Here is a 21,807-nt window from a genome sequence, read left to right as displayed (position 1 = left end):
AAACAGATACTACTTATTTCGCACCCAAATATAATTGAAGTTGTATTTGAAAAAGTGAAAAATAATAAAAAATTATTTTTCATTTTTTTTCATCTTTTCGTTTTTACAAAATTTTTAAAACAACTTCAATATATATATGTCATATATTTGAATTTATAATTCATTTTATTTAAGTATGATTACTTATTATGTATTTTACTAAATTTAGTTATGATAAAAAAATACTTAAATTTATATATATAGCAGGTGCTTGTAAGTTTTTAGGCGATGAGAGTATAGTACAAGGGTACTACCCTCGCATTTATTCTAAACCCACCCACCAACTCTCAACACATGATATTCTTCTTTATCACCCTGGATATATATTATCATCATTGTCAACTCACACGCTACCTAGCTTATCATCATCCAATCGAAAGGCCATACTTCCCCCAACCAAATCAACAAAACTCCCATCTCATCTTCTCCCCAAAACCTAAATAAATCTTCAAAGCAAGAAAAAATGATGCACATGACCTTTTATTGGGGTAAAAAAGTTACCCTACTATTCGATTTCTGGCGAACGGATTCATGGACTAGCTACGCAATCGCTTTGCTCGCTTGTTTTATCTTCTCCTTGTTTTATCAATACATGGAAGATCGTCGTCAGCGATTCAGAATCCTCTCTATAAATTCCAAGAGGAATTACTCTCAGCCTCCGCCTCCGCCTCCCCCCGCTGTCAATGCTCCCCTTCTTTACACCTTCCCGTCGGTTGGCGGTAAGTGGAGTTCGGCCAGATTTGCTACGGCGATTCTATTTGGAGTCAATTCTGCAATTGGATATATGCTTATGCTGGCTGTTATGTCGTTTAATGGCGGAGTTTTTATCGCGGTTGTTGTGGGTTTGGGGATCGGGTATTTGTTCTTTAGGAACGGTGATGAAAATGATGTCGTCGTTGATAATCCGTGTGCCTGTGCTTGATGTTGATTAATGGATTTGGTTGTTGTTTTTAATAGTGAAAATTGATAGTGGAAGTGTTTTTTTTTTTCTTTCCTTTTTTTTTTTTGGGTTTTAGGTTGTATTAGATCTATGGTAATGTTTTATGTTTACTTTTGTTGTTGTACTTCTGGATCTCAATATAATTTTACCCTTTTTGTCTTTGAGGTAGAGGTGTGTGGTCTGCACGCATACACTCTAATACACTGGGTATATTGTTGTTGTAATACTATAATTTTGCATCTGTTTCTCATTATTTTTGTTGAAGGAAAATTAATTTTTTTTTTTTTTTACTTTGGTGTTTGGTCATAAGAAAGAATTGTGATGGATGAACCGATGAAGCAAAACAGTTGAATAGGAAATAAAGGTTCTGTAAAGAATTGTGATGGATGAACCGATGAAGCAAAACAGTTGAATAGGAAATAAAGGTTCTGTATGGCTATATTTGGAAATTCTTTTCTTTCATGAGTCAGATCAGTAAACCCCAATTTGCTGCTTTTTCTTTCCCTCTCAATTTGTTGCTTTTTCTTTTCGTGTCATGATACATTAAATTTTGTATTGTTGTACGGTGCAGCCCTGAAACCTTATGTATGATATCACCACTTGCTTACATATGTACCCTACTAGAAAATGTACTTAAACAAAAAAAAGAAATGATTTTCATGATTGTTTTTACCCAAAAAGAAAAAAGAAATGATTTTCATGATTGTTTTTACCCAAAAGAAAGATCAAATTGAGCGCAGTAAGGAAGATTGGAGTGGACTCATCAATATGACAGATCCAAACATCCATCCTTTCCATCTCCGCCGAGTTTGAGGCCTTTGGCGTACCCAATAGCTTCCTTGGACACAAACTCACAGTTGCGGTGATATTGTTTGCCCAACATGTAGTGACCTACATAGTATTCGCAGGTGCTAGGCACCAATTTCCAGTCCTTGAGGTTGTTGGTCTCCACAGCGAGGAGCCAACTAAGACGGTCCAATTGTGGAATGCGATGACCAGCAGTGCTGGTCTGTGGCCTTGGACGGTGAATATCTACCACTTGGCTTAGGGCCTCTACGTTATCCAAAGTAGAGGCCAATGCCACAGCTACTATAGTCGCAAAAAAAGAAGAGAAAAGTGAAATTCAAATGTGTTTCGCCATTTGTCTTCTACGGGCCAATGCCATGACTATAGTCGCGATCACACTCATGCTGAATTCATATGTGTTTTCTTGTATCTTCTTTCTTCACAAAAAATCATCGGTGTCAACCTATAGCTATTTGTCTTCTTTGCTGCAGCAGGAGAAGTGCAGACCTGTTTGGTGGCGACTTCCCTTGTGCTTAAAAGCTACTGCGAATTAATAAGCCATATCTTTATATAATAAGTTACCGATTTTGGTTGGTTACTTAAACATAACAAATAACATTCGAAGAGAAGACACAAATCTAAAAGAACTGTAAATTGCAGATTTTGTGATTTTACTTAGTTGTGTGCCTCTTTATTTTCTGGTAATAAGCTTGATTTTACATCATCAAGTCTTTATGTTAATGAGATTAAGCTAACAACATATAATTCCCACAGTTGCACTGATTGGCCATGGTCATATCTTGGTAATTGTCGTTACCAAAATGATGATATATTTATTTTTTTTGCTAATTTTCATCTTAAGTGCAACAGGTACACATTTAGTCCTTTGAGAAAGTTACTTATACTACAGAGTTGGTTAACTGCTTAAATTGTATCGCATTACCTGAAGAGGTTTGCTACAATTTCGCAAGTTTTGCTTAAACCTGTCTTTGATATGGAAGGAGGCGAAATACGACTTACAAAATGATCTATCCTTTTGTACTTTGTTCTGATGAGAAGCTTTGTATCCATGGATGCAAATCTTACATGACCGTGGTGAAAAAAGTAAAGGCCGTAAAATACTTGCAAGAGAATAGTTGGATTGTCTTTACTTGCTTAAAGAGGTACTCAGTGACCATCGGCCGAAACAACCTCTTAAGGTCTGCGTACATTTTCCGCCCAGACCCAGACCCCAATTGTGAAATTACATTGGTTATGTTGTTGTTGTTATTGGTACTCATTCGTTAGTTTGACAGTTATTATATATCAGTTTGAGGTCGTTCTCCCGTCTTAAATTTCAGTACCCAAGCTCCAATCTTGGCTCCACCTCTGCTCATTGTTGCAAACCACTTAAGAATGTGTGTATTCGTGAAGGACCTCTTCATGTGATCTTGTGAAGAACATGTTCGCGACTTAATAGTTTCAGGAGACGCTTCTTCTTTTTGTCTTCAATTATGAAATTGGTCATAGTTGCTGAGCCTCAAATGTGAAATACATTTGGTAAACTTACAAAACTATCTTTCTATTATGAAGATTATTTTGGTCATGTGTTCTTTCTTGTTTAAATACGAGAGGAGCATGGCCCGTGTCAACACGGGCCCAATATTAAGATAATTATTTGTCTTTTCAATCTTGATATATTTAAATAAATTTTTTTAATAAAAAGGATTGCATATGTTTTCTAGGATTCATCCGAAATCTAGCATGACTTCAACATATGTTATTTTAATATGTTTTTAGATAATTTAAGTTGTTTACTATTTTAATTTATAATATTTTTTATGTAATTTTCAAATTAATATACGTTACTTTTCTTGTCCAAATTATTGTGACATTGATAGTCAATTATATTTTAAAAATAATTTAAGTTTTTAATTATTGTGATTTATAGTACTTTTCTTCTATTCCAATTTCAGTGACACTAATATAATTTCAAGAGTCGATCAAATATTTTATATCTTTTAAATTTTTTAAGTTGTTAATTATTGTGATTTCTAGTATTTTTCATGTAATTTTTTTGAAATATATAACATATTAAATTATTTTTAGATATTTTAAGTTGTTAACAATTGTAATTTATAATACCTTTTATGTAATTTTTGAATAGTATATGCTACTCTCCTTGTCCAGAATTTTGTGTCGACGACAACCAATTATATTTTTTAAATAATTTAAATTTTTGATCATTGTGATTTATAATATTTTTTCTATCTCAACTTATGTGGCACAATGCTTAAATGACTATAATAATTAATTAGGGGTGATATAGTAAAATCACGACTGAAGCAACTGAAGTAGAATCAGTCAATTTTTTTTTTGTTAATTATTGTTATTTACAGTACTTTTTATTTCATTTTCAAATAATATATGTTGTTTTATATCTTCTTCAGTCCCGTCCCAATTTATGCGACACTAATATAATTTTGATAGTCAATCAAATATTTTATGTTGACATATCATTTTGTTATTCTTATTTTTCTAATACATAAATGACTTATAATAAGGAGTGATATAGTAAAATCATCGTTCGAAAGACGAAAATTTAATTTAAAACATTAAGAATTAATTTCGTATTTTATGTCTATTTTATTTTTCATTAAATATTATTTATTTTCCTAATACCTAGATGATTCATAATAATTAATTAAAAGCGATTAATTATGTTATTACTATAAAAATTAATATAATTTTATCATATCCAAAAGTAATCATCGATAATTCACCGGAATAGTATATTAATTAAATACGGGATGCTATATTTGCATATGCAAAATATGATATTATTAAACATTATTGGATAGTGCATTATATATATCTTTCACAATAATAAAATTTTACTATATATTTTTCTTTATTTCTTTTTAACTTGATACATGTTGACCCAACACAAATTCTAAAAAAATATTCATTAGAAATTTATTTTATTAAATTAAATTTCTTAATTTTGTAATTTAAAAATTTAAAGTTAAGTTTAAATATTAGTATTTCTATATAAGGAAAAAGTAATTTTAAAATTTAAATTTATTAAAATAAATAAAGAAAGAAAAAGATTATTTTTTATATAAAAGTTAATTAAAATAATAAAATTGATTTACTTTAACTTTTTAGTTGCAATTAATTAAGATAATTTTTTATTTTATCATAATTTATGCTGCACCGATAAAATTTTGAGAGTTGAATAGAACTTTTATCTATTTTTAAAAAAATATTTTAACTTGTTAATTATTGTGATTTATAATAATTTTTACGTAATTATCAAATAATATATTTACTCCTTGTGTTCCAATTTATGTGGCTTCGATACAATTTTGAGAGTCAACTAAAATTTTTATATATCTTTTAAATATTTTAAGTTGTTAATTATTATGATTTGCAGTACTTTTTCTTTTATCTCAATTTATGTGGCATTGCTAAAATAATGAGAGTCAATAAATTTTTATATGTATTTTAAATATTTTAAATTATTAATTATTGTGATTTGTGGTAACAAATTAGTTTTGAACATGATAACTTTCAATATGTAGTTATAGTTAATTAATATAAATTAATAGAATATATTAAATATTTAAATTATTATGACGAAACAATGAAATTATTATATATTGGGGCATGGTATGTAATTAAGTGGGAGTAGAGAGGTTTTTTCATAACAGTCAATAAAATTTCTATATGTCTTTTAAATATTTTAAGTTATTACTTATTGTGATTTGTGGCAACAAATTAATTTTGAACATGATAGACAATTAAATAAATAATTTTTTTTTACTTTCAATATGTAGTTATAGTTAATTAATATAAATTAATAAAATATATTAAATATTTAAATTATTATGATAAAATAATAAAATTATTATATATTGGGGCATGATATGTAATTATGTGGAAGTAATTGAGTATTTTGGTAATTGGAAGAGGTGGTTTTAATAGAATATATTAAGTATTTAAATCATTATGATGAAACAATAGAATTATTTTATATTGGGGGCATGATATGTAATTAAGTGGGAGTAGAGGGTTTTTTTTGGTAAGAGTCAATAAAATTTCTATATGTCTTTTAAATATTTTAAGTTATTAATTATTGTGATTTGTGACAACAAATTAATTTTGAACATGATAAAAAATTAAATAAATATTTTTTTTTTACTTTCAATATGTAGTTATAGTTAATTAATATAAATTAATAAAATATTAAATATTTAAATCATTACGATAAAATAATAAAATTATTATATATTGGGGCATGATATATAATTATCTGAAAGTAATTGAGGTTTTTTTTTGGTAATTGGAAGTTCTATATAATAGAAAATTTGAAGTGAACTGAAAACTTTGTTTGTAATACTCGTTGTTTTCAATTTGTTTGCCTTTAAAGCCCATTATAATATGATCGAAAGAAAAAGCCAACACAAAAAAGGAAAAGGAGAATGAATTTGCGAAAAAGCAACGTCGACAGCAGGGTTCGAACCTGCGCGGGCGAAGCCCAACAGATTTCAAGTCTGTCTCCTTAACCACTCGGACATATCGACTTCACATTATCACGACTGCTAAATAACATTAAAGTATTCAATTCAAGATCCACTTTCAATGGCTTTTGACGAATTGAGTTTTAATAAGTAATTTTGCTAAGTAAAGGAATTTACACATTATCTATAGAATTTTTAATCTAAAAAAATAGGACAAATAACTTTCTACACTAGGTTAAAAGGTAACCCAAAGCATACAACATAAACTATTATTTCCTTACAATTGTTTTTATGTGATATTATTATCATCTTAAAATATTACAAATAGAGGAAAACGAAACAAAAAAGAAATTCAAATATAAAGGGTCAGACTCGAGGTTGGGGTACTTGAAGAACGAACCCATTAATATCACAGTACCACTTGAAGACGTCGTCGGGCATGTTATCAAAACGAGAGGTTCGAGATTGCAATCATCCGGGAGTAGTCGTAACTCGTATGGGGAGAAAAACTTCAATGAGAAGAGTTATAAGTGGTGTGACTACGAGATGTTATATCGTTGGCACCCATCAAACAAATATTTTGTGTATGTTTTAACTAGATGACAAAGGTTATATTTTATTACATATTTACCTACTATGAATGTCACATCATATTGGGATAATTTTTCTCTAGTATTGTGAGTGTGACCATTAAACCGAAGAAAGTCAATTAGAGCTCTTTTGATCCCTATCCAACAAATTCCTTTTTTTCTTTGAATTGACTCTTCATTGCTTCTTTCTTTTCTGCTTTGTACATCTTTTCTTCTTAGGTTCTCCATCATCACTGAAATCGACCTCTATATTGTCAAAAGAAAGCTGCTCGTTATCGTCTTCAGCCAGAGGTTCAAGCTCTACTACTTGCTGGGGAATATTTTTCTTTGTGGGATCGGAGTTGTCTCATCTACGCATTGGTGCATCATATTTACAGCATCTTATTGACGTCCCTCGCATCTTCAGCCATAAGTTCAAGCCCTACTTCTTATGCAGAATAAATATGAAGGTTAGACGACGAGATTGTGGTGCCTAAAACCAAATAATTCATATATCTGTACTGTATTTTCCAACACATTATCTGAAATCTTCTCAAGCCGACTTTTGTAAGTTGAATATGACCCTGAATTTCCTGCCATAGTCTTCTCAGTATGACTGGCGAATTTCTACCTTCTCTGGATACAACCTGAAAAATTGGAATGAAATGGAAAGACTAAAGTTTACAACAAAATATATAGAAAAAAAGAAAGGAACAGAAATCCCACATATATAGCACTACTAGTTTTCAAACGAACTTATTCATATTCATTGAAAGAAATCACACCTCAAACAATGCTTTAACGAGTAAATTTTCCAGATCATCCAGTCCAGTGCCTTCTAATCGCAGTTCATCGAGTGAGAGGAAGAGATGGTAAAATGAATTGGAAGTAAAACTAGGACTGCGTACTTAATTAAGAGTGACGTTAACTTAATAAACTAAAGGAAAATATAGATAAATGGCATATATTCAAAAAGTACCTTTGCAGAAGAATCCATGAGCATCATCACAATTCAGACATATCTGAAAAAGTTTTGCCAGATATTTAGCTGTCCTTGCAACCTGCTTTTCCTTCTCATGCATCTTGCCAAAACTATCCTGAACTTATCAAAATTTAGTCCAATAAGCCACTGAAGGTTTTCTAGGTATATGTAAGTGTAGATATGGTAGAGGAGGAGCTTAAAAATACCATCAGGATTGCGACAACTTCGACTCTTCTTTGCTTCTTTGTTTTCTGCTGTGTACATCTTTTCTTTTTAATTCCTTTCTTCTGAGGTTCTCCATCATTGAAATCTCTATTGTCCGAAGAAAGCTGCTCATCCTCATCTTCAGCCGGAGGTTCAAGCTCTACTTCTTCAAGAACCACTCCAAGATATTTTTCTTTGTAGGAGTTGTCTCATCTGTGCAATCGATGCATCTGACTCTCATTCCTATGCAGAGATTCAATCTCTACTTCCTTTGGGAAAACTGGAGGTAGATTATACATCTCAAATGACAGGTGCGAAGGTGTCTGTAAGAGATTTTTTTTCTCCAGATGCAGGAAAAGTTGATGTCTCCATCCTTTATCATTTGCATTATTAATGAGGTTCTGCAACAATTCCACTTTCACCTTCTTTTTAAGCTCATCATTCTTCCTTTGAAATCTCACCATATGAAAGCATGAACAAACAAACATCTCCGGCCATATTTGAAACTTGAATAACACTTGATCCCTGTAATTTGCATATAATAAGATGAAGATGAATAATAATGAATTAGTATAATTATATAACAAAGAATTTTATATTCTACTCTTTATCTACGTCACATAAAATATATACTTTTCAAGACAAAATTAAGACCCCGAAAAGTTCTCTCTCATTTTTTTTTTAAATAATAATAATAATAATAAATCATTTGTCTTACTACATTAAAAGAAAAAAAAAACTCATTTTATTGTACAGAATAATATATATAATGAGCGATTTACAAGAAAACTATATTCTAGAGTATTAAATTTATTTTAAAAATATAAAATAATACACACCATGTTATAATTGTAAAACAAGATAATAAACATATAAAATGTCAAAATACCTCAAAGTAGCTTTAGTTGCTGAGCTTGATATAAAATATCTAAATACAAAAAAAAAAAGAAGGCAACCACAAAATTATAAAAATAGTACATACTATATTTTAAATTTAAACAAGATAAACATACAAAACATAAAACATGTACTTATATATTTTATGGTCTACATCTAATACGTTCGTCTGTTTTAGTAATCTGTTTTTATACCCCCGGTACTATTATCAATAATAATGTTACGCTGTCACATCTGTAACTATGCAATTGTATATATAACACTAGATAATGAAGGACCGTTCTACGGAACTAATACTAATATTTTAAAGGAAAAATTTGAGAAATAGTAATTCTGTAGTTTTAATTGTAACTTTTATAATAACAATTTCATAATTATAAAAAATAGCAAATTGTATTTGTATTTAAGTAAAATGTTGCTATATAAATACATATACAAATATATATGTATTATTCATAAATACATATGCACAACTGAAAAATACATATTCTTCTATTACTATGAAGTGGGTAAAATATTGCTACTTTTGTTATAAGTTGTAATTTTGAAAAAGTGTTGGTATTTATTGTAATTATAATCTTAAGGATGCTAATTTCTGTAATAAATATTTATAGATATTTAATTAATTTTTTAAATGATCATCAATATTTTCAAATTAGCACAATAAAAAATAATGATAAAGATACACGTCATAATAAAGTGTCAATTATATTAATGTTTTTTTTTTTTTTAATAGAAACATACAAAACAACTAAAAAATAAAAAATGATCCATCTATAAATTTATTTTGAAGGGGTTTAGCAAATGAAATTCAACCTATTTGATGAAAGTTAAAATTAATCATATCATTCTTTACAAAGTGCTAAAAATGGAAAAGTTGTTGTTTCACACTTGTTTTATATACTATAAAATCAAGAGGATAATTTAGTATATTTTTTTTAAAAAATAATTTATATACCTGATGAGAGAATATACTACCTCAAAATAATATATTTTATTTTGAAGATTGTAAATCTGTTGTAAAAAGATATGTGTAGTTAAGTGTATCAATTATAACGTCATGATATAATATGAACAAATGTACCAATTAAATTAAATAAATTATAGTTTTAGAATTATCTTTAGTATATATAATTTTAAAATTAAATGAATACTTTTTCATCATTTATCAGTATTTTTTTTTTATTATTAATATAGTACTCCATCCGTTTTGGTCCATTTAAAAGGAGAACGTCTCTTTATTTTTGATAATTTTTTAATCAATTCTGCAAAATTAAAGAATATTTTGATACAGTATACATATCTTTCACCTATTAATATAAGATTCAATTTTCTTTTTAAAATTTTAAAATTCAATATCAAATCAAAATCAGATAAATAAATAACACTGACTAATAAAACTCTTTTCTCTGACTATGAACTAAACGTGTCAATTGTTTCCATATTAGTTCAATCCCATTGTAATTTTTTATTTCATTGCAATATCTTAATTAAAAGTAATCTCAAGCCATAGTTTAAAACTTTACTCATCAATAATACTATATTATATAATGAATTAAATTTTAAATAAGAAATTCAACTTTGGTATGACATAATATCCGTAATGGTTTATAAATTAATTTCAATGAATTTTATAAGTTTGTTATAATTATTAGAAGCTTATGAAAATAGCCTTTGGCTAAAACATAATTTTAGAAGTTTGAATTTTGAAAATACATATATACATATTCAGAAGCACAATTTAACATCTACAAGTTTTGTATTTTTCTTCTTAGAAATGCACCATTCTGTTAATACTCTATCTGTTCCAGTTTGTTTGGTCATTTTAATTTGGTACGAAATTTTAAAAAGTAAAATATTTTTTAATATTGTGATATTAAATAAAAGATATGTAAAATATACTAAAATATTCCTTAATCTTATAATCTTGAATGTGACTTGTGAAAAGTTAAAATTACAAATGTTGCCAAAAAATAAAAAAATAAACCAAACAAATTGAACCGAAGAAAGTACTAAATAATGACAAATAAAATTTCACAAAAAATAAAAAAATAAAAACGTGAAAAAAATTGAACATGAAAGAAAATAAAAAAATCGATAAAGAGTTTACCAGAAATTGAAAATTGAAAGAGCGATTTGATAAGCAACAGGTTTTGAGAAAATAAGAAGATGAATCAGTCTGGGAGAAGGTTAGAAGATTAGAAAGATAGATGAATTCTGGACGTACAAAGAGAGGAGAGATTTGCAGAAGCCATTGAAAGAGATGATAATTCGATATTTCTATCAATTACTCTGTTCATCAATTAAGAGAGAATGGATCTGGATACTTCTCTAGAGTTTTAGTGCAGTAAACTAAAATATCATGGAGTATAAAATTACATTTATACCCTTAAAAATACCATGAAATATAAAATTACATTTATGCCCTTGGTCGGTCACTTCTTCACCTTTCTATATAGTAATATTCCTTTTTACCAAAAAAAAAAAAAACATTCCTCAATATAGCAATGAAGGTTAAACAAGAAATCCCATAGTTGGCAGTAGTTTGAGAATAAATTTTTCATTTGGATTTTTTGTACTGTGTAGAATAGAAGTGAGAACTCGAGCAAATAAAGGGTTGCAACAATTAATATGCCTCCCAATATGTCATATTTAAGGCAACACATGGGAGCCTGCACGACATTCTAGGTGTGGGTCCCTGCATGACACACTATACGTACTTATTATCATGTCAAAACATTCACGGCACGCTTGGCATTCTGCATCACATTTTCTTTTTTAGTTTTCAATGCATATTCATTTCCGAGTTTTTTTTCACGTGAATTTTCATCCATGCTTATTCCCTAGGTTGTTTATGTGAATTTTCAATGCTAAGTGTTTTTTCATTTTTCAATTTTGATTGTTTCTGTCTTGAATTTAGTGCTGTTATTGGTTTAAGTTATTTGCAAGAGGACAATATTTTCATTTAAATTTTTTGCTTTTGTATAGAGTAGAAGTGGAAACTCAAATAAAAAGGGTGTCACGATAATTAATGTGGCTCCCAATATGTCATGTTTCACGCAATGCGTGAGAGCCTGCATGACATTCTTATATGTGGGTCCCTCCACGACACACTATGCGTGCCTACTACCACGACAAAACATGCATGACACGCTATGTATCCTGCATCATTTTTCCTTTTTCAGCTTTCAATGCATATTCTTTCCCGAGGTTTGTTCACGTGATTGCAATACTTAGTGCTCTTTTAGTTTTTGAGTTTGGCCGTTTCAATTTAGAATTTAGTGCTTTTTCATTTGAGGTTCTTGCTTTTGTGCATAATAGAAGTGTACTAAAACAAATAAGGGGTCGCGACAATTAATGCGACTCCCACTATGTCATATTTAAGACAACACATTGGAGCCTCCATGACATTTTAGGTGTGGGTCCCTAAACGACACACCATGCGTGCCTATTGCCATGATAAAATATGCACGACACGCTAGGCATCTTGCATCACTTTTCCTTTTTCAACTTCCAATGCATATTCATTCCGGAGGTTTTTTTCACGTGAATTTTCAATCTATGCTTATTTCCTAGATTGTTCACGTGAATTTTCAATCTACGCTTATTTCCTAGGATGGTCACGTGAATTTTCAACGTGAAGAGTTTTTTCAATTTTTGATTTTGGCTGTTTCGATCAGTGTTAAATTTATTGGCTTTTAATTTAGGTTGTTCACGTGAAGTGCTTTTTCTGTTTTTGATTTTGTCTGTTTCAGTCATGAATTTACTGCTTTTCTATTTAAGTGTTTTGGTAGAGGATTCGTTTTTCATTTTGAGTTTTTTGCTTTTGTGCATAATAGAAGTAGGGACTCAAACAAATAAGGGGTCACGATAATTAATGTGATTCCCAATATATTATATTTAAGGTAGCACGTGGGAGTTTGCATTACATTCTAGGTGTGGATCCCTAAACGACACATCATGCGTGCCTATTACCACCACAAAGCATGCATGACATGCTAGACATCCTGCCTCACTTTTTCGTTTTTCAATTTTTAATGCATATTCATTTTCAAGGTTTTTTCACGTGAATTTTCAATTCTTAGTGCTTTTAATTTTTCAATTTTAACCGTTTCAATCTTGAATTTATTGCTTTTTTATTTTTTCGGTTTTGGCCTTTTCAATATTAAATTTTAATGCGTGCAAACAATCGAGTAAACAAAATTAATCATCACTCACACGACTAACAACCCAAAAGAGTTCCTAGAACTTGTATAGTTTTCACAGGACGAACAACCAAAAAAAATGTTAATAAAAGTCGTGTCAAACCACATGTCAAACAAAGAAATAAAAAAAAAGTTGCTATATCGAATTTATTAGAGGGTAGATTTAAGTAAATAATATAAATTCATTCGAAGGCTGAAGTTGTAGGTAAACATCTAAAATTGGAATGGAATTTTATTTATACACTTCAATTAAGACTTTGTATTGTTTAAACACCTACAATATAGTTTGATTGTGCCATTCCCTAAGCAAAATAAATTTGCAATAAGCAAAAATATCTAATAAATTGAAATGACATGATTACTTTGGAGTTTGCTGAGAAAAGTCCATTTTTATAAAATTTCATAGAAAAAATGTAACCGTCTATAAATAGTAGTAGTGGAGAGTTAGAACAGAGAACCACTACACCTCCATTTTTCTCTGTATACAAATATTTTTAGCTTCCATTTTCCACAAAAACACCATGGACAACAACAACAACACTCACCAATCTCCAGCTGAAGCTTCAGCCGCATATCCACCAGAGACACCCTACGACCATGTCCTTCAACAACAATTGCAAATGTTCTGGAATTACCAACGTCAAGAAATCGAACAAGCTACCGATTTCAAAAACCACCAACTTCCCCTCGCTCGTATTAAAAAGATAATGAAAGCTGATGAAGATGTTCGTATGATTTCAGCTGAAACTCCTGTTCTTTTTGCTAAAGCCTGTGAGATGTTTATTCAAGAACTCACTCTTCGTTCTTGGATTCACTCTGAGGAGAATAAGCGTAAAACGTTGCAGAAGAATGATATCGCTGCCGCGATCAGTCGCACTGATACTTTTGATTTCCTTGTTGACATTATCCCCAGGGACGAAGTAAAGGATGAGGGAGTTGGGCTTGGGCTAGCGCCGGGTGGTGTGCCGTATTATTACCCTCCGTTGGGCCAGCCGGCTCCGGGTGGGGTAATGCTTGGTAGGCCTGCTGTTCCTGCTGGTGTTGTCCCTGGTGCTGTTCCTGGTGTTGTTCCTGGTACTGTTCCGGGCACTGTTCCTGGTGTTGTTCCTGGTGCTGTTCCCGGTGTTGATCCATCAATGTATGTGCCTCATCTGCCGTTCCAGGTGTGGCAATCAATGTGGCAGACATCAGAGGATCATTCGTATCCTAGTGGAGGTGGAAGTAGCAGTGGACAGGGTACCGATGACAGCCAAATGTAAGTAGGTTTGTGACTTTCAAATCTGAGTTAGCTAGAGTTTGAAAATTTTGTTTGGGAATGAAAATGCTTATTTTGTATACTGGAAGATGGTGATTTTGTTCCTTCACTTTGTTTCTTCATGAGTATTAGAGTCAAGTACATTAGCTTTTCTTATTAAAATTGGACTTACTAAGTGTTGGAATGAAATTGTCTCTAATTGAATGAAATGGAAATTGGTTGAATATAATTGAAAGAGTAATGACATGATGAAGTACAAAACTGGCACAAGAATCAACATTTTTTATCTTTAGGTGTACCTGCAGTGAACACCAAGGTTGATGTTGTCTCAAATTTTGCTTTCGGTTTTCACAATTTTATCCGTTTGTTGATTGTAGTTTCTCAATGTATCTTATTTAGTTGGGCATGGCAACAAATTTAACATTTTGGGTAACCATTAAAACTTAGTACTAAATTTCTCCCTTTTCTTTTGCTGCAGTTAAATGATCTCGTTTGCTGCTGGTTTGGAGGCTTTAACAGCAGAAGTGAAGCTAGAAGTTATGGAAGGGAATGTAATTTCTTTGTCAATTGTAAATCCACCGTGTTGCTACTATGTATGTACTGGTTTGACGACTTGAACCTGTGTCTAAATAAAACTCGAGTCTTTTGTGTAATCCTGGATTTCACTCGATAAAAATCTTTTACGGTTACTAACTGCCAGTGCCATATGCTGATATAGCTATGTTCACATATACCCGTTTTTCGTTCCTTACTACTTTTTCATTTCGGAACTTTTAGTTCTTGATTAGTGTTTATAGTTTGGTTGTTTTCGTGCAATCTCGTGAAGATAACAAAAGCTGGTAATATGCCTGCGTATGTCAAGTTTTTTGTTCTTTTTAATCAGTTGGTTTTATATGACTTATTTTCCACTGTTAGAGTTGTGACCCGAATTTTGGGTGATGGACCTTTATGTTTTTGGGCCTAGGACCTATTTGTATGCACGTAATATATAAGTGCGATTTAGTGGTTTATTTTATTATCCAGAAAATTCAGCCTTCTCCACATTGTACTCTCTTTCCATTATAGTGAAACCTCCTCTGCCTCTGCTCGTGGTTTTTCCCGCAAAGGTTTCCATGTGAATCTGTGTGTTCTTCTTGTTTTTCTTTTACTTGTAGTTTGCTTATTCTGTCCGAATCCTAACAAACTGGTATCAGAGCTTGGTTGATTATTCTCTCGGGGATGGCAACCATGAAGTATGATATTCCCATCGTATGTCTGAGGCTGCGTTTTTGGAAGATCATCTATCTGTCTTTACAAAAATCATTTCTGATTTAGAGACTCTGGAGGTTAAGAACTATGAGGAAGATTTAGGGTTGATTTTGTTGTGTTCGCTGCCTGCATCATACACGACCTTTAGGAATACAATTTTATATAGTCGTGATACCCTGACCATAGATGAAGTCTATGATGTGTTGTTCTCTAAGGAGAAGATGAATCATCTTATGAATGGGTCGGAGACTCAAGGAGATGGTCTCATTGTTCGAGGAGAAAGGACTCATGAGAGGAATTCTGGGGGTGATGATAGGAATAGGTCGAAATCCAGAAACAGAAATAAAACCTGTAATTACTGTAAGAAGAAAGGCCATATCAAATCTGAGTGTTGGAAGCTATAATAGAGAGAAAAGAGAAGCTTCAAAACCGAAGGGAAGCCAACCAGAGAAGTCCGGTGAAGCCAGTTTTGTGGAAGATGGCAGTAGTGATGAAGAACTCTTGGTAGTCTGATGGTAACTCCAAATCCCGTGAGGATTGGATTCTTAATTCAGCTTGTACGTTTCATATGTGTCGTAATCGGGATTGGTTTACAACATATGAAACAGTTTCTAAAGGTGCTGTGTTTTATGGAAAATAACATACCTTGTAAGATAGCTGGTATTGGAACAATCGGGATCAAGATGTTTGATGGGGTTGTGAGGACACTTGGTGATGTGCGGTATGTCCCAGACCTGAAGAGAAATCTTATTTCCTTGCGTACCCTTGATTCGAACGGTTATAGGTAAACCGGTGAAGGTGGAGTCCTGAAGGTTACTAAAGGTGCTCTTGTTGTGATGAAGGGACATAGAAAGTCTGCAAATTTATATATCCTGCAAGGCTTTACTGTTACAGGTGATGCAGATGTTTCTACTTCCTCTCTATCAGAAAGTGACGTTGCTAAACTTTGGCATATATGCCTGGGGCATATGAGTGAAAATGGGATGACTGAACTAAGCAGGAGAGGACATCTTGATGGGAAGAGTATTACCAAATTGGAGTTCTGTGAGCACTGCGTATTCGGGAAGCAGAAGAGAGTCAGATTCGCTAAAGGCATCCACTCAACTAAGGGCATACTTGATTACAGTCATTCTGATATCTGGGGTCCTGCTAGAGTACCTTCTAGAGGAGGCGCTAATTACTTGTTGACTATTATTGATGACTATTTCAGAAAAGTTTGGGTGTTCTTTCTGAAGCAAAAGAATGATGTGTTGCCTACTTTCAGGGAGTGGTAGACTATGAGTGAAAAGCAGACAGGGAAGCAGGTAAAATGCCTTTGGATCGATAATGGTTTAGCGTTTTGTTCTAATGAATTTAATGCTTCGTGCAAGTCAGAAGGAATTGTGAGGCACATGACAGTTCATCATACTCTGCAGCAGAATAGTTTGTCCGAATGAATGATAGGACTATAATGGAAAAAGGTGTGTTGTATGCTCTCTAATGCTAGTTTACCCAAGTATTTTTGGGCCAAAGATGCTTCTATGACTTGTCTTCTTATTAATCGCTCTCCCTCAGTCCCGATTGATAAAAAGACTTCACAAGTGGTATGGTCTGGTACTCTTGCTAGATATTCTGATTTGAGGATATTTGGATGTCCTGCGTATGCTCATATTGATAATGGAAAGTTGGAACCTAGATCTGTCAAGTGCTTATTTATGGGTTATAAGCCTGGTGTTAAAGGTTATAAGCTTTGGTGTCCAGAAAGTAGAAAGGTTATAATTAGTAGGGATGTTGTGTTTGATGAAACTGCCACACTTCAGGCTTCATTTGAATCTAGTGCTTTGCCTCCATATGAGCTTAGTGACATGAATCTGCTGCAGTCAAGCACCTATGTTGAATTGCAGATTGGAGCAGAGACTACACCAGTGCCTACTTCTCAGTCTAGCCCGGAGATACAGAGTGGTACTATTTCTTCTTCACCACCAGTAACGCCATAATATTCTATTGCTAAAGACAGGCCTAGAAGAGATATTAGACCTCCCCAGAAGAATGCTGAAGCTGATTTGGTTCCTTATGCATTGAATATAGCAAAAGGTATTGATTCCAGTGAAGAACCTTCTTCTTACTCAGAGGCAGTTAGTTGTGATAATTCTGGTCGATGGATGATTGCTATGCAGGAGGAGATAGAATCACTTCATAAGAATGGTACATGGGATTTTGGTGAGATTGCCTAAAGATAAGAAAGCTGTCCGTTACAAGTGGGTATTCAAAAAGAAAGAAGAACATTGGGAGTTGAAGATGCTAGGTACAAAGCAAGACTAGTTGCTAAAGGTTAAGGTCAGGTCCTAGGTGTTGACTTCATAGATATATTTTCTCCAGTTGTAAAGCATAGTTCAATTTGAGCCTTGCTTGGTATTGTGGCCATGCATGATTTGATGTTGAGCAGTTGGATGTCAGAACTGCATTCTTACATAGAGAACTTGAGGAGGATATCTATATGCAGCAACCAGAGGGTTTTGTAGTCTCAGGAAAGTAGGACTATGTATGCTTGCTAAAAAGGTTTCTTTATGGCTTAAAACAGTCTCCTAGGCAGTGGTATAAGAGGTTTGACTCTTTTATGAACTCTTATATATTTCAGAGAAGTAGTTATGATAGTTGTGTCTCCTTCAAGGAGGTAAGTGATGGTTTGTTTATGTATCTTCTCTTGTATGTTGATGATGTGTTGATTGCAGCAAAGGATATAAAAGAGATAATAAAAGTCATATCCCAGCTCAGTAAGGAGTTTGAGATGAAGGATCTAGGAGCAGCAAAGAAGATCCTTGGCATGGAAATTATGCAGGATAGAGAAAAATGTAAGTTATATTTGAATCAGAAAAAGTTATATTGAGAAAGTACTTCACAGGTTCAATATGCAAAATGCCAAACCTGTAAGTACTCCATTGGCAGCTCACTTCAAACTCTCGGCCATTTTATCTCCAAAAACAAATGATGAGCGTGACTATATATCTCGAGTTCCATACTCTAGTGCCGTCGGGTCTCTTATGTATGCGATGGTGTGCTCTCGATCAGATTTATCTTATGCCGTCAGTGTAGTTAGTAGATACATGGCAAATCCTGGCAAAGAATATTGGAAAGCAGTTTAGTGGATTTTTAGATACTTGCATGGATCTGCTGATGTTTGTTTGCAGTTTGGGCGAAATAGTGATGGAGTAATTAGGTATGTTGATTCTAATTTTGCAGGAGATCGTGATAAAAGGAGGTCCCTTACAGTCTATGTTTTCACCATTGGCGGTTGTGCTATTAGTTGGAAAGCTACCTTTTAGACTACGGTTGCTTTGTCAACTACTGAGGCAGAGTACATAGCTATTACAGAGGCTTTCAAGGAAGCTATTTGGTTGAAGGGTCTGTTTGGTGAACTTAGCAAAGACTTACAGATTACTACGGTCTTTTACGACAGTTAGAGTGCTATCTTCCTTACGAAAGATCAGATGTTTTATGAGAGGACAAAGCACATTGATGTTCGGTATAATTTTGTGCATCAAATTATTGCTCATCGTGATATTGTGGTGAGCAAGATTAGTACTTATGATAATTCCGCTGATATAATGACCAAGACACAACCAAGTGACAAGTTTAAGAATTGCTTGGACTTGGTTAGTGTTAGCTATTAAGATGAGCCTTTAGGGGTTTTTGTGGAAGAGGTGGAGAATTTGTCTTGGAATGGATTTGTGTTCCGAATAAGAATTCGTGTCAAGGTGGAGAGTTTGTTTTGAAATGGATTTGAGTTCTGAATTAGAATTCGTGTCAAGGTGGAAATTGTTAGAGTTGTGACTTGATTTTTTGTTGATGGACCTTTCTGTTTTTAGGCCTAGGACGTATTTGTACGCACGTAATATATAAGTGTAATTTAGTGGGTTATTTTATTATCCAGAAAATTTAGCCTTCTCCACATTGTACTCTCTTTCCATTATAGTGAAACCTCCTCTGCCTCTGCCCGTGGCTTTTCCTGCAAGGGTTTCCACATAAATCTGTGTGTTGTTCTTGTTTTTCTTTTACTTGTGGTTTATTTATTATGTTTGAATCCTAACAGCCACAATGATGGACACTCAAAGCACCTGAAAATGAGGTCTTATTTTTATTGCCTTTTTTACGGCACATTGTTCGCATGTCATGCCATACCACTTCCTTTAATATGCAGAATATCCAGTACCCAGACCTAGCTAACACTCGGTGACCGGTGTGTAGGGCTTAGCTTACTGATCTTATGATATTTACTTTTTGGCCGTTTTCATAACACCCACCCGTTCTTGTATGGTTATGGATTTGGGTGGAGCTTGGAACTTTTAAATACATAGTTTTAATGAATATCACTCATCAACGACGGGGACCCTCTAATTGCTCTTCTACCATGCAACCATCTTTCCACGGTAGATGGTTTTTACAAATTAGTCTCAGAAATGGTAACGTACAAGAGCTTGTGTGCTGTGATCGATGTCACTAACCATCTGTTGGATTACCACGTCTCCGACATTTTGACTTGTGTCAATAGAACCTCTAGCTGCTAGGGTTTTTATGATTTGGAGGTTTTGGAAGGGAAGAGATTCTAGAAAGAAAGAAGATTTTGGAGGATTTCGAAGTGTATAGTTGGATAGTATCTAAGATTTTGGAGGATTTGGAAGGTTAATCTAAGTTTAGTAATTAACTATTTCAAAATGGGGGAGTGCCACTATATTTTTGTTCGCTAACAGCGTTTTAACATTGTATTGAGGGTGAGTTAAGGCCTAAGATCAGGCCGAAAGGAGTAGTTGATGGACAACGGGTGAATAATCCTGCACTGCCCCTTGTTAGTCCCGAGGGACGGAGAATTCTAGCTTAGCTTAAAGATGGTTATCGGTTCAAGAACGTTAGCTGTCCCTGCTTTTTCAGGGTAAGAAGGGGTAGATAAAATGCCTCAGACAATGTTCAAATACCAGGTGCTACAACGCTGAAGTTACCCATTCAAAACTCCCAGGAAAAGCTCGAACGACTTTGAGCAATCTCCAGCCTAAAAACCCAGGGAACTCTTAAAACTAGGACTTTGTTCACCTTTCATTTCATTCGTACCTTCTTGGCTTAGGCTTCTGTTGTTTTTGGGTACACAATCTATATGTTTGCACAGACACTTCAACACAAGTTCAAGTCTATATCAAGAATACCTATGAAGTTTTTAACACCTTCAACATAAGTTCTTCAAGAACTATCAAAGAAGTATGTTATTTAAAGAAATAAGATGAAGAACAAATAAAACCAAGTCCTCCGATTTCATGGAGTGTCCTTAAACAATTAATTTCCATCAAGTACTCGAGGTTGCATATTTTTCTCCAAGGATAAAATACCACAATAAGAATGTAGTGGTACCTCAAACCTTCTGATTCTTCGAAAACATTCAATGGTAGATTCTCACAAAGAGTATTTTAGAAGTATAAGAATGTTTTTAATGCAAAAATTTCGTACTTCCTAAGGAAAAAAGTTCAGGTATTTATAGCCATCCAATGTCCCTTCAGAAAGAATGCAATGGTAAATGGAAGGGTATCATTTTGGAACAGTCATGTCTGTCCATTCAGAAACAATATGACTTTTCTGAACAGTCACATCCGACCAAACAGTCACCCCTTTTTCAAAACCATGTATCTTTTCCTCGAAGGGTTGCGTCCCTCCATTTTTCATTCACACCAATTGAACCAACAATCCCCTACATGAATGGGGAATAACTACTCTTTATAAAACCTTACAGACAAGTATGTGATCTACATGCAAAGATTGATTGCATTAGGATAAGTGAATTTTCCTTTGAACTTTCCGTAGTGAACATGCATCGGATGCACTCGGTCAATCAGTAGATTAGATATCTTTGAACCGTCGAACTTTATTGTACACCTAGACAATACATGTCACACAACCAACTTTTTATTGTGTATGTTTCTTATGATTTTGTTCGTTTCAGCCATGAACGTGTCCCGATTTCATGAGAGCTTAGAGAATATGCCTTTAGTAACATTCTCCTTGAAGTAGCTTTCACTTATCCCTCACATAGGTGATTTCTAAATGTTCAATACTATAGGTTAAACTGTTTAATCAAATCTGCCAAATTTAGATAATCATTAAAAAGTTGTTGTGTATGTACTGGTTTAACGACTTGAATCTGTGTCTAAATAAAAATCG

The 21,807-nt window shown here is 33.0% G+C and overlaps 2 protein-coding genes and 1 non-coding gene across 4 annotated transcripts; 2 read left to right on the top strand and 1 right to left on the bottom strand.

Annotated features, from left to right (window-relative positions):
• Positions 1-213: 213 nt before the first annotated feature.
• On the top strand, positions 214-1,269 carry LOC107875861 (copper transporter 5). Its single transcript, XM_016722728.2, has one exon. It carries the CDS (start codon positions 503-505, stop codon positions 959-961), a length of 459 nt encoding a protein of 152 aa, XP_016578214.1. The 5' UTR covers positions 214-502; the 3' UTR covers positions 962-1,269.
• A 4,979-nt stretch (positions 1,270-6,248) lies between these two features.
• On the bottom strand, positions 6,249-6,330 carry TRNAS-UGA. The gene has a single exon. It is a non-coding gene; the product is annotated as a tRNA-Ser (tRNA).
• A 7,151-nt stretch (positions 6,331-13,481) lies between these two features.
• Positions 13,482-15,032, top strand: LOC107874703 (nuclear transcription factor Y subunit C-1-like). 2 transcript variants are annotated; one of them, XM_047413950.1, is made up of 2 exons: positions 13,482-14,387; positions 14,858-15,032. In XM_047413950.1, exon 1 carries the CDS (start codon positions 13,646-13,648, stop codon positions 14,381-14,383), a length of 738 nt encoding a protein of 245 aa, XP_047269906.1. In that variant the 5' UTR covers positions 13,482-13,645; the 3' UTR covers positions 14,384-14,387; positions 14,858-15,032. The 2 variants fall into 2 exon arrangements, with proteins under 2 accessions (XP_047269906.1, XP_047269905.1); XM_047413949.1 differs by having other exon boundaries at positions 13,485-14,379.
• The last annotated feature ends 6,775 nt before the right edge of the window (positions 15,033-21,807 follow it).

Source organism: Capsicum annuum, chromosome 6 (genome assembly GCF_002878395.1).
Source record: "Capsicum annuum cultivar UCD-10X-F1 chromosome 6, UCD10Xv1.1, whole genome shotgun sequence".
In the NCBI taxonomy this organism is placed as follows: Eukaryota; Viridiplantae; Streptophyta; class Magnoliopsida; order Solanales; family Solanaceae; genus Capsicum; species Capsicum annuum.
Note: the sequence above shows the minus strand (reverse complement) of the source record. Positions and strands in the feature narration are given on the sequence as shown.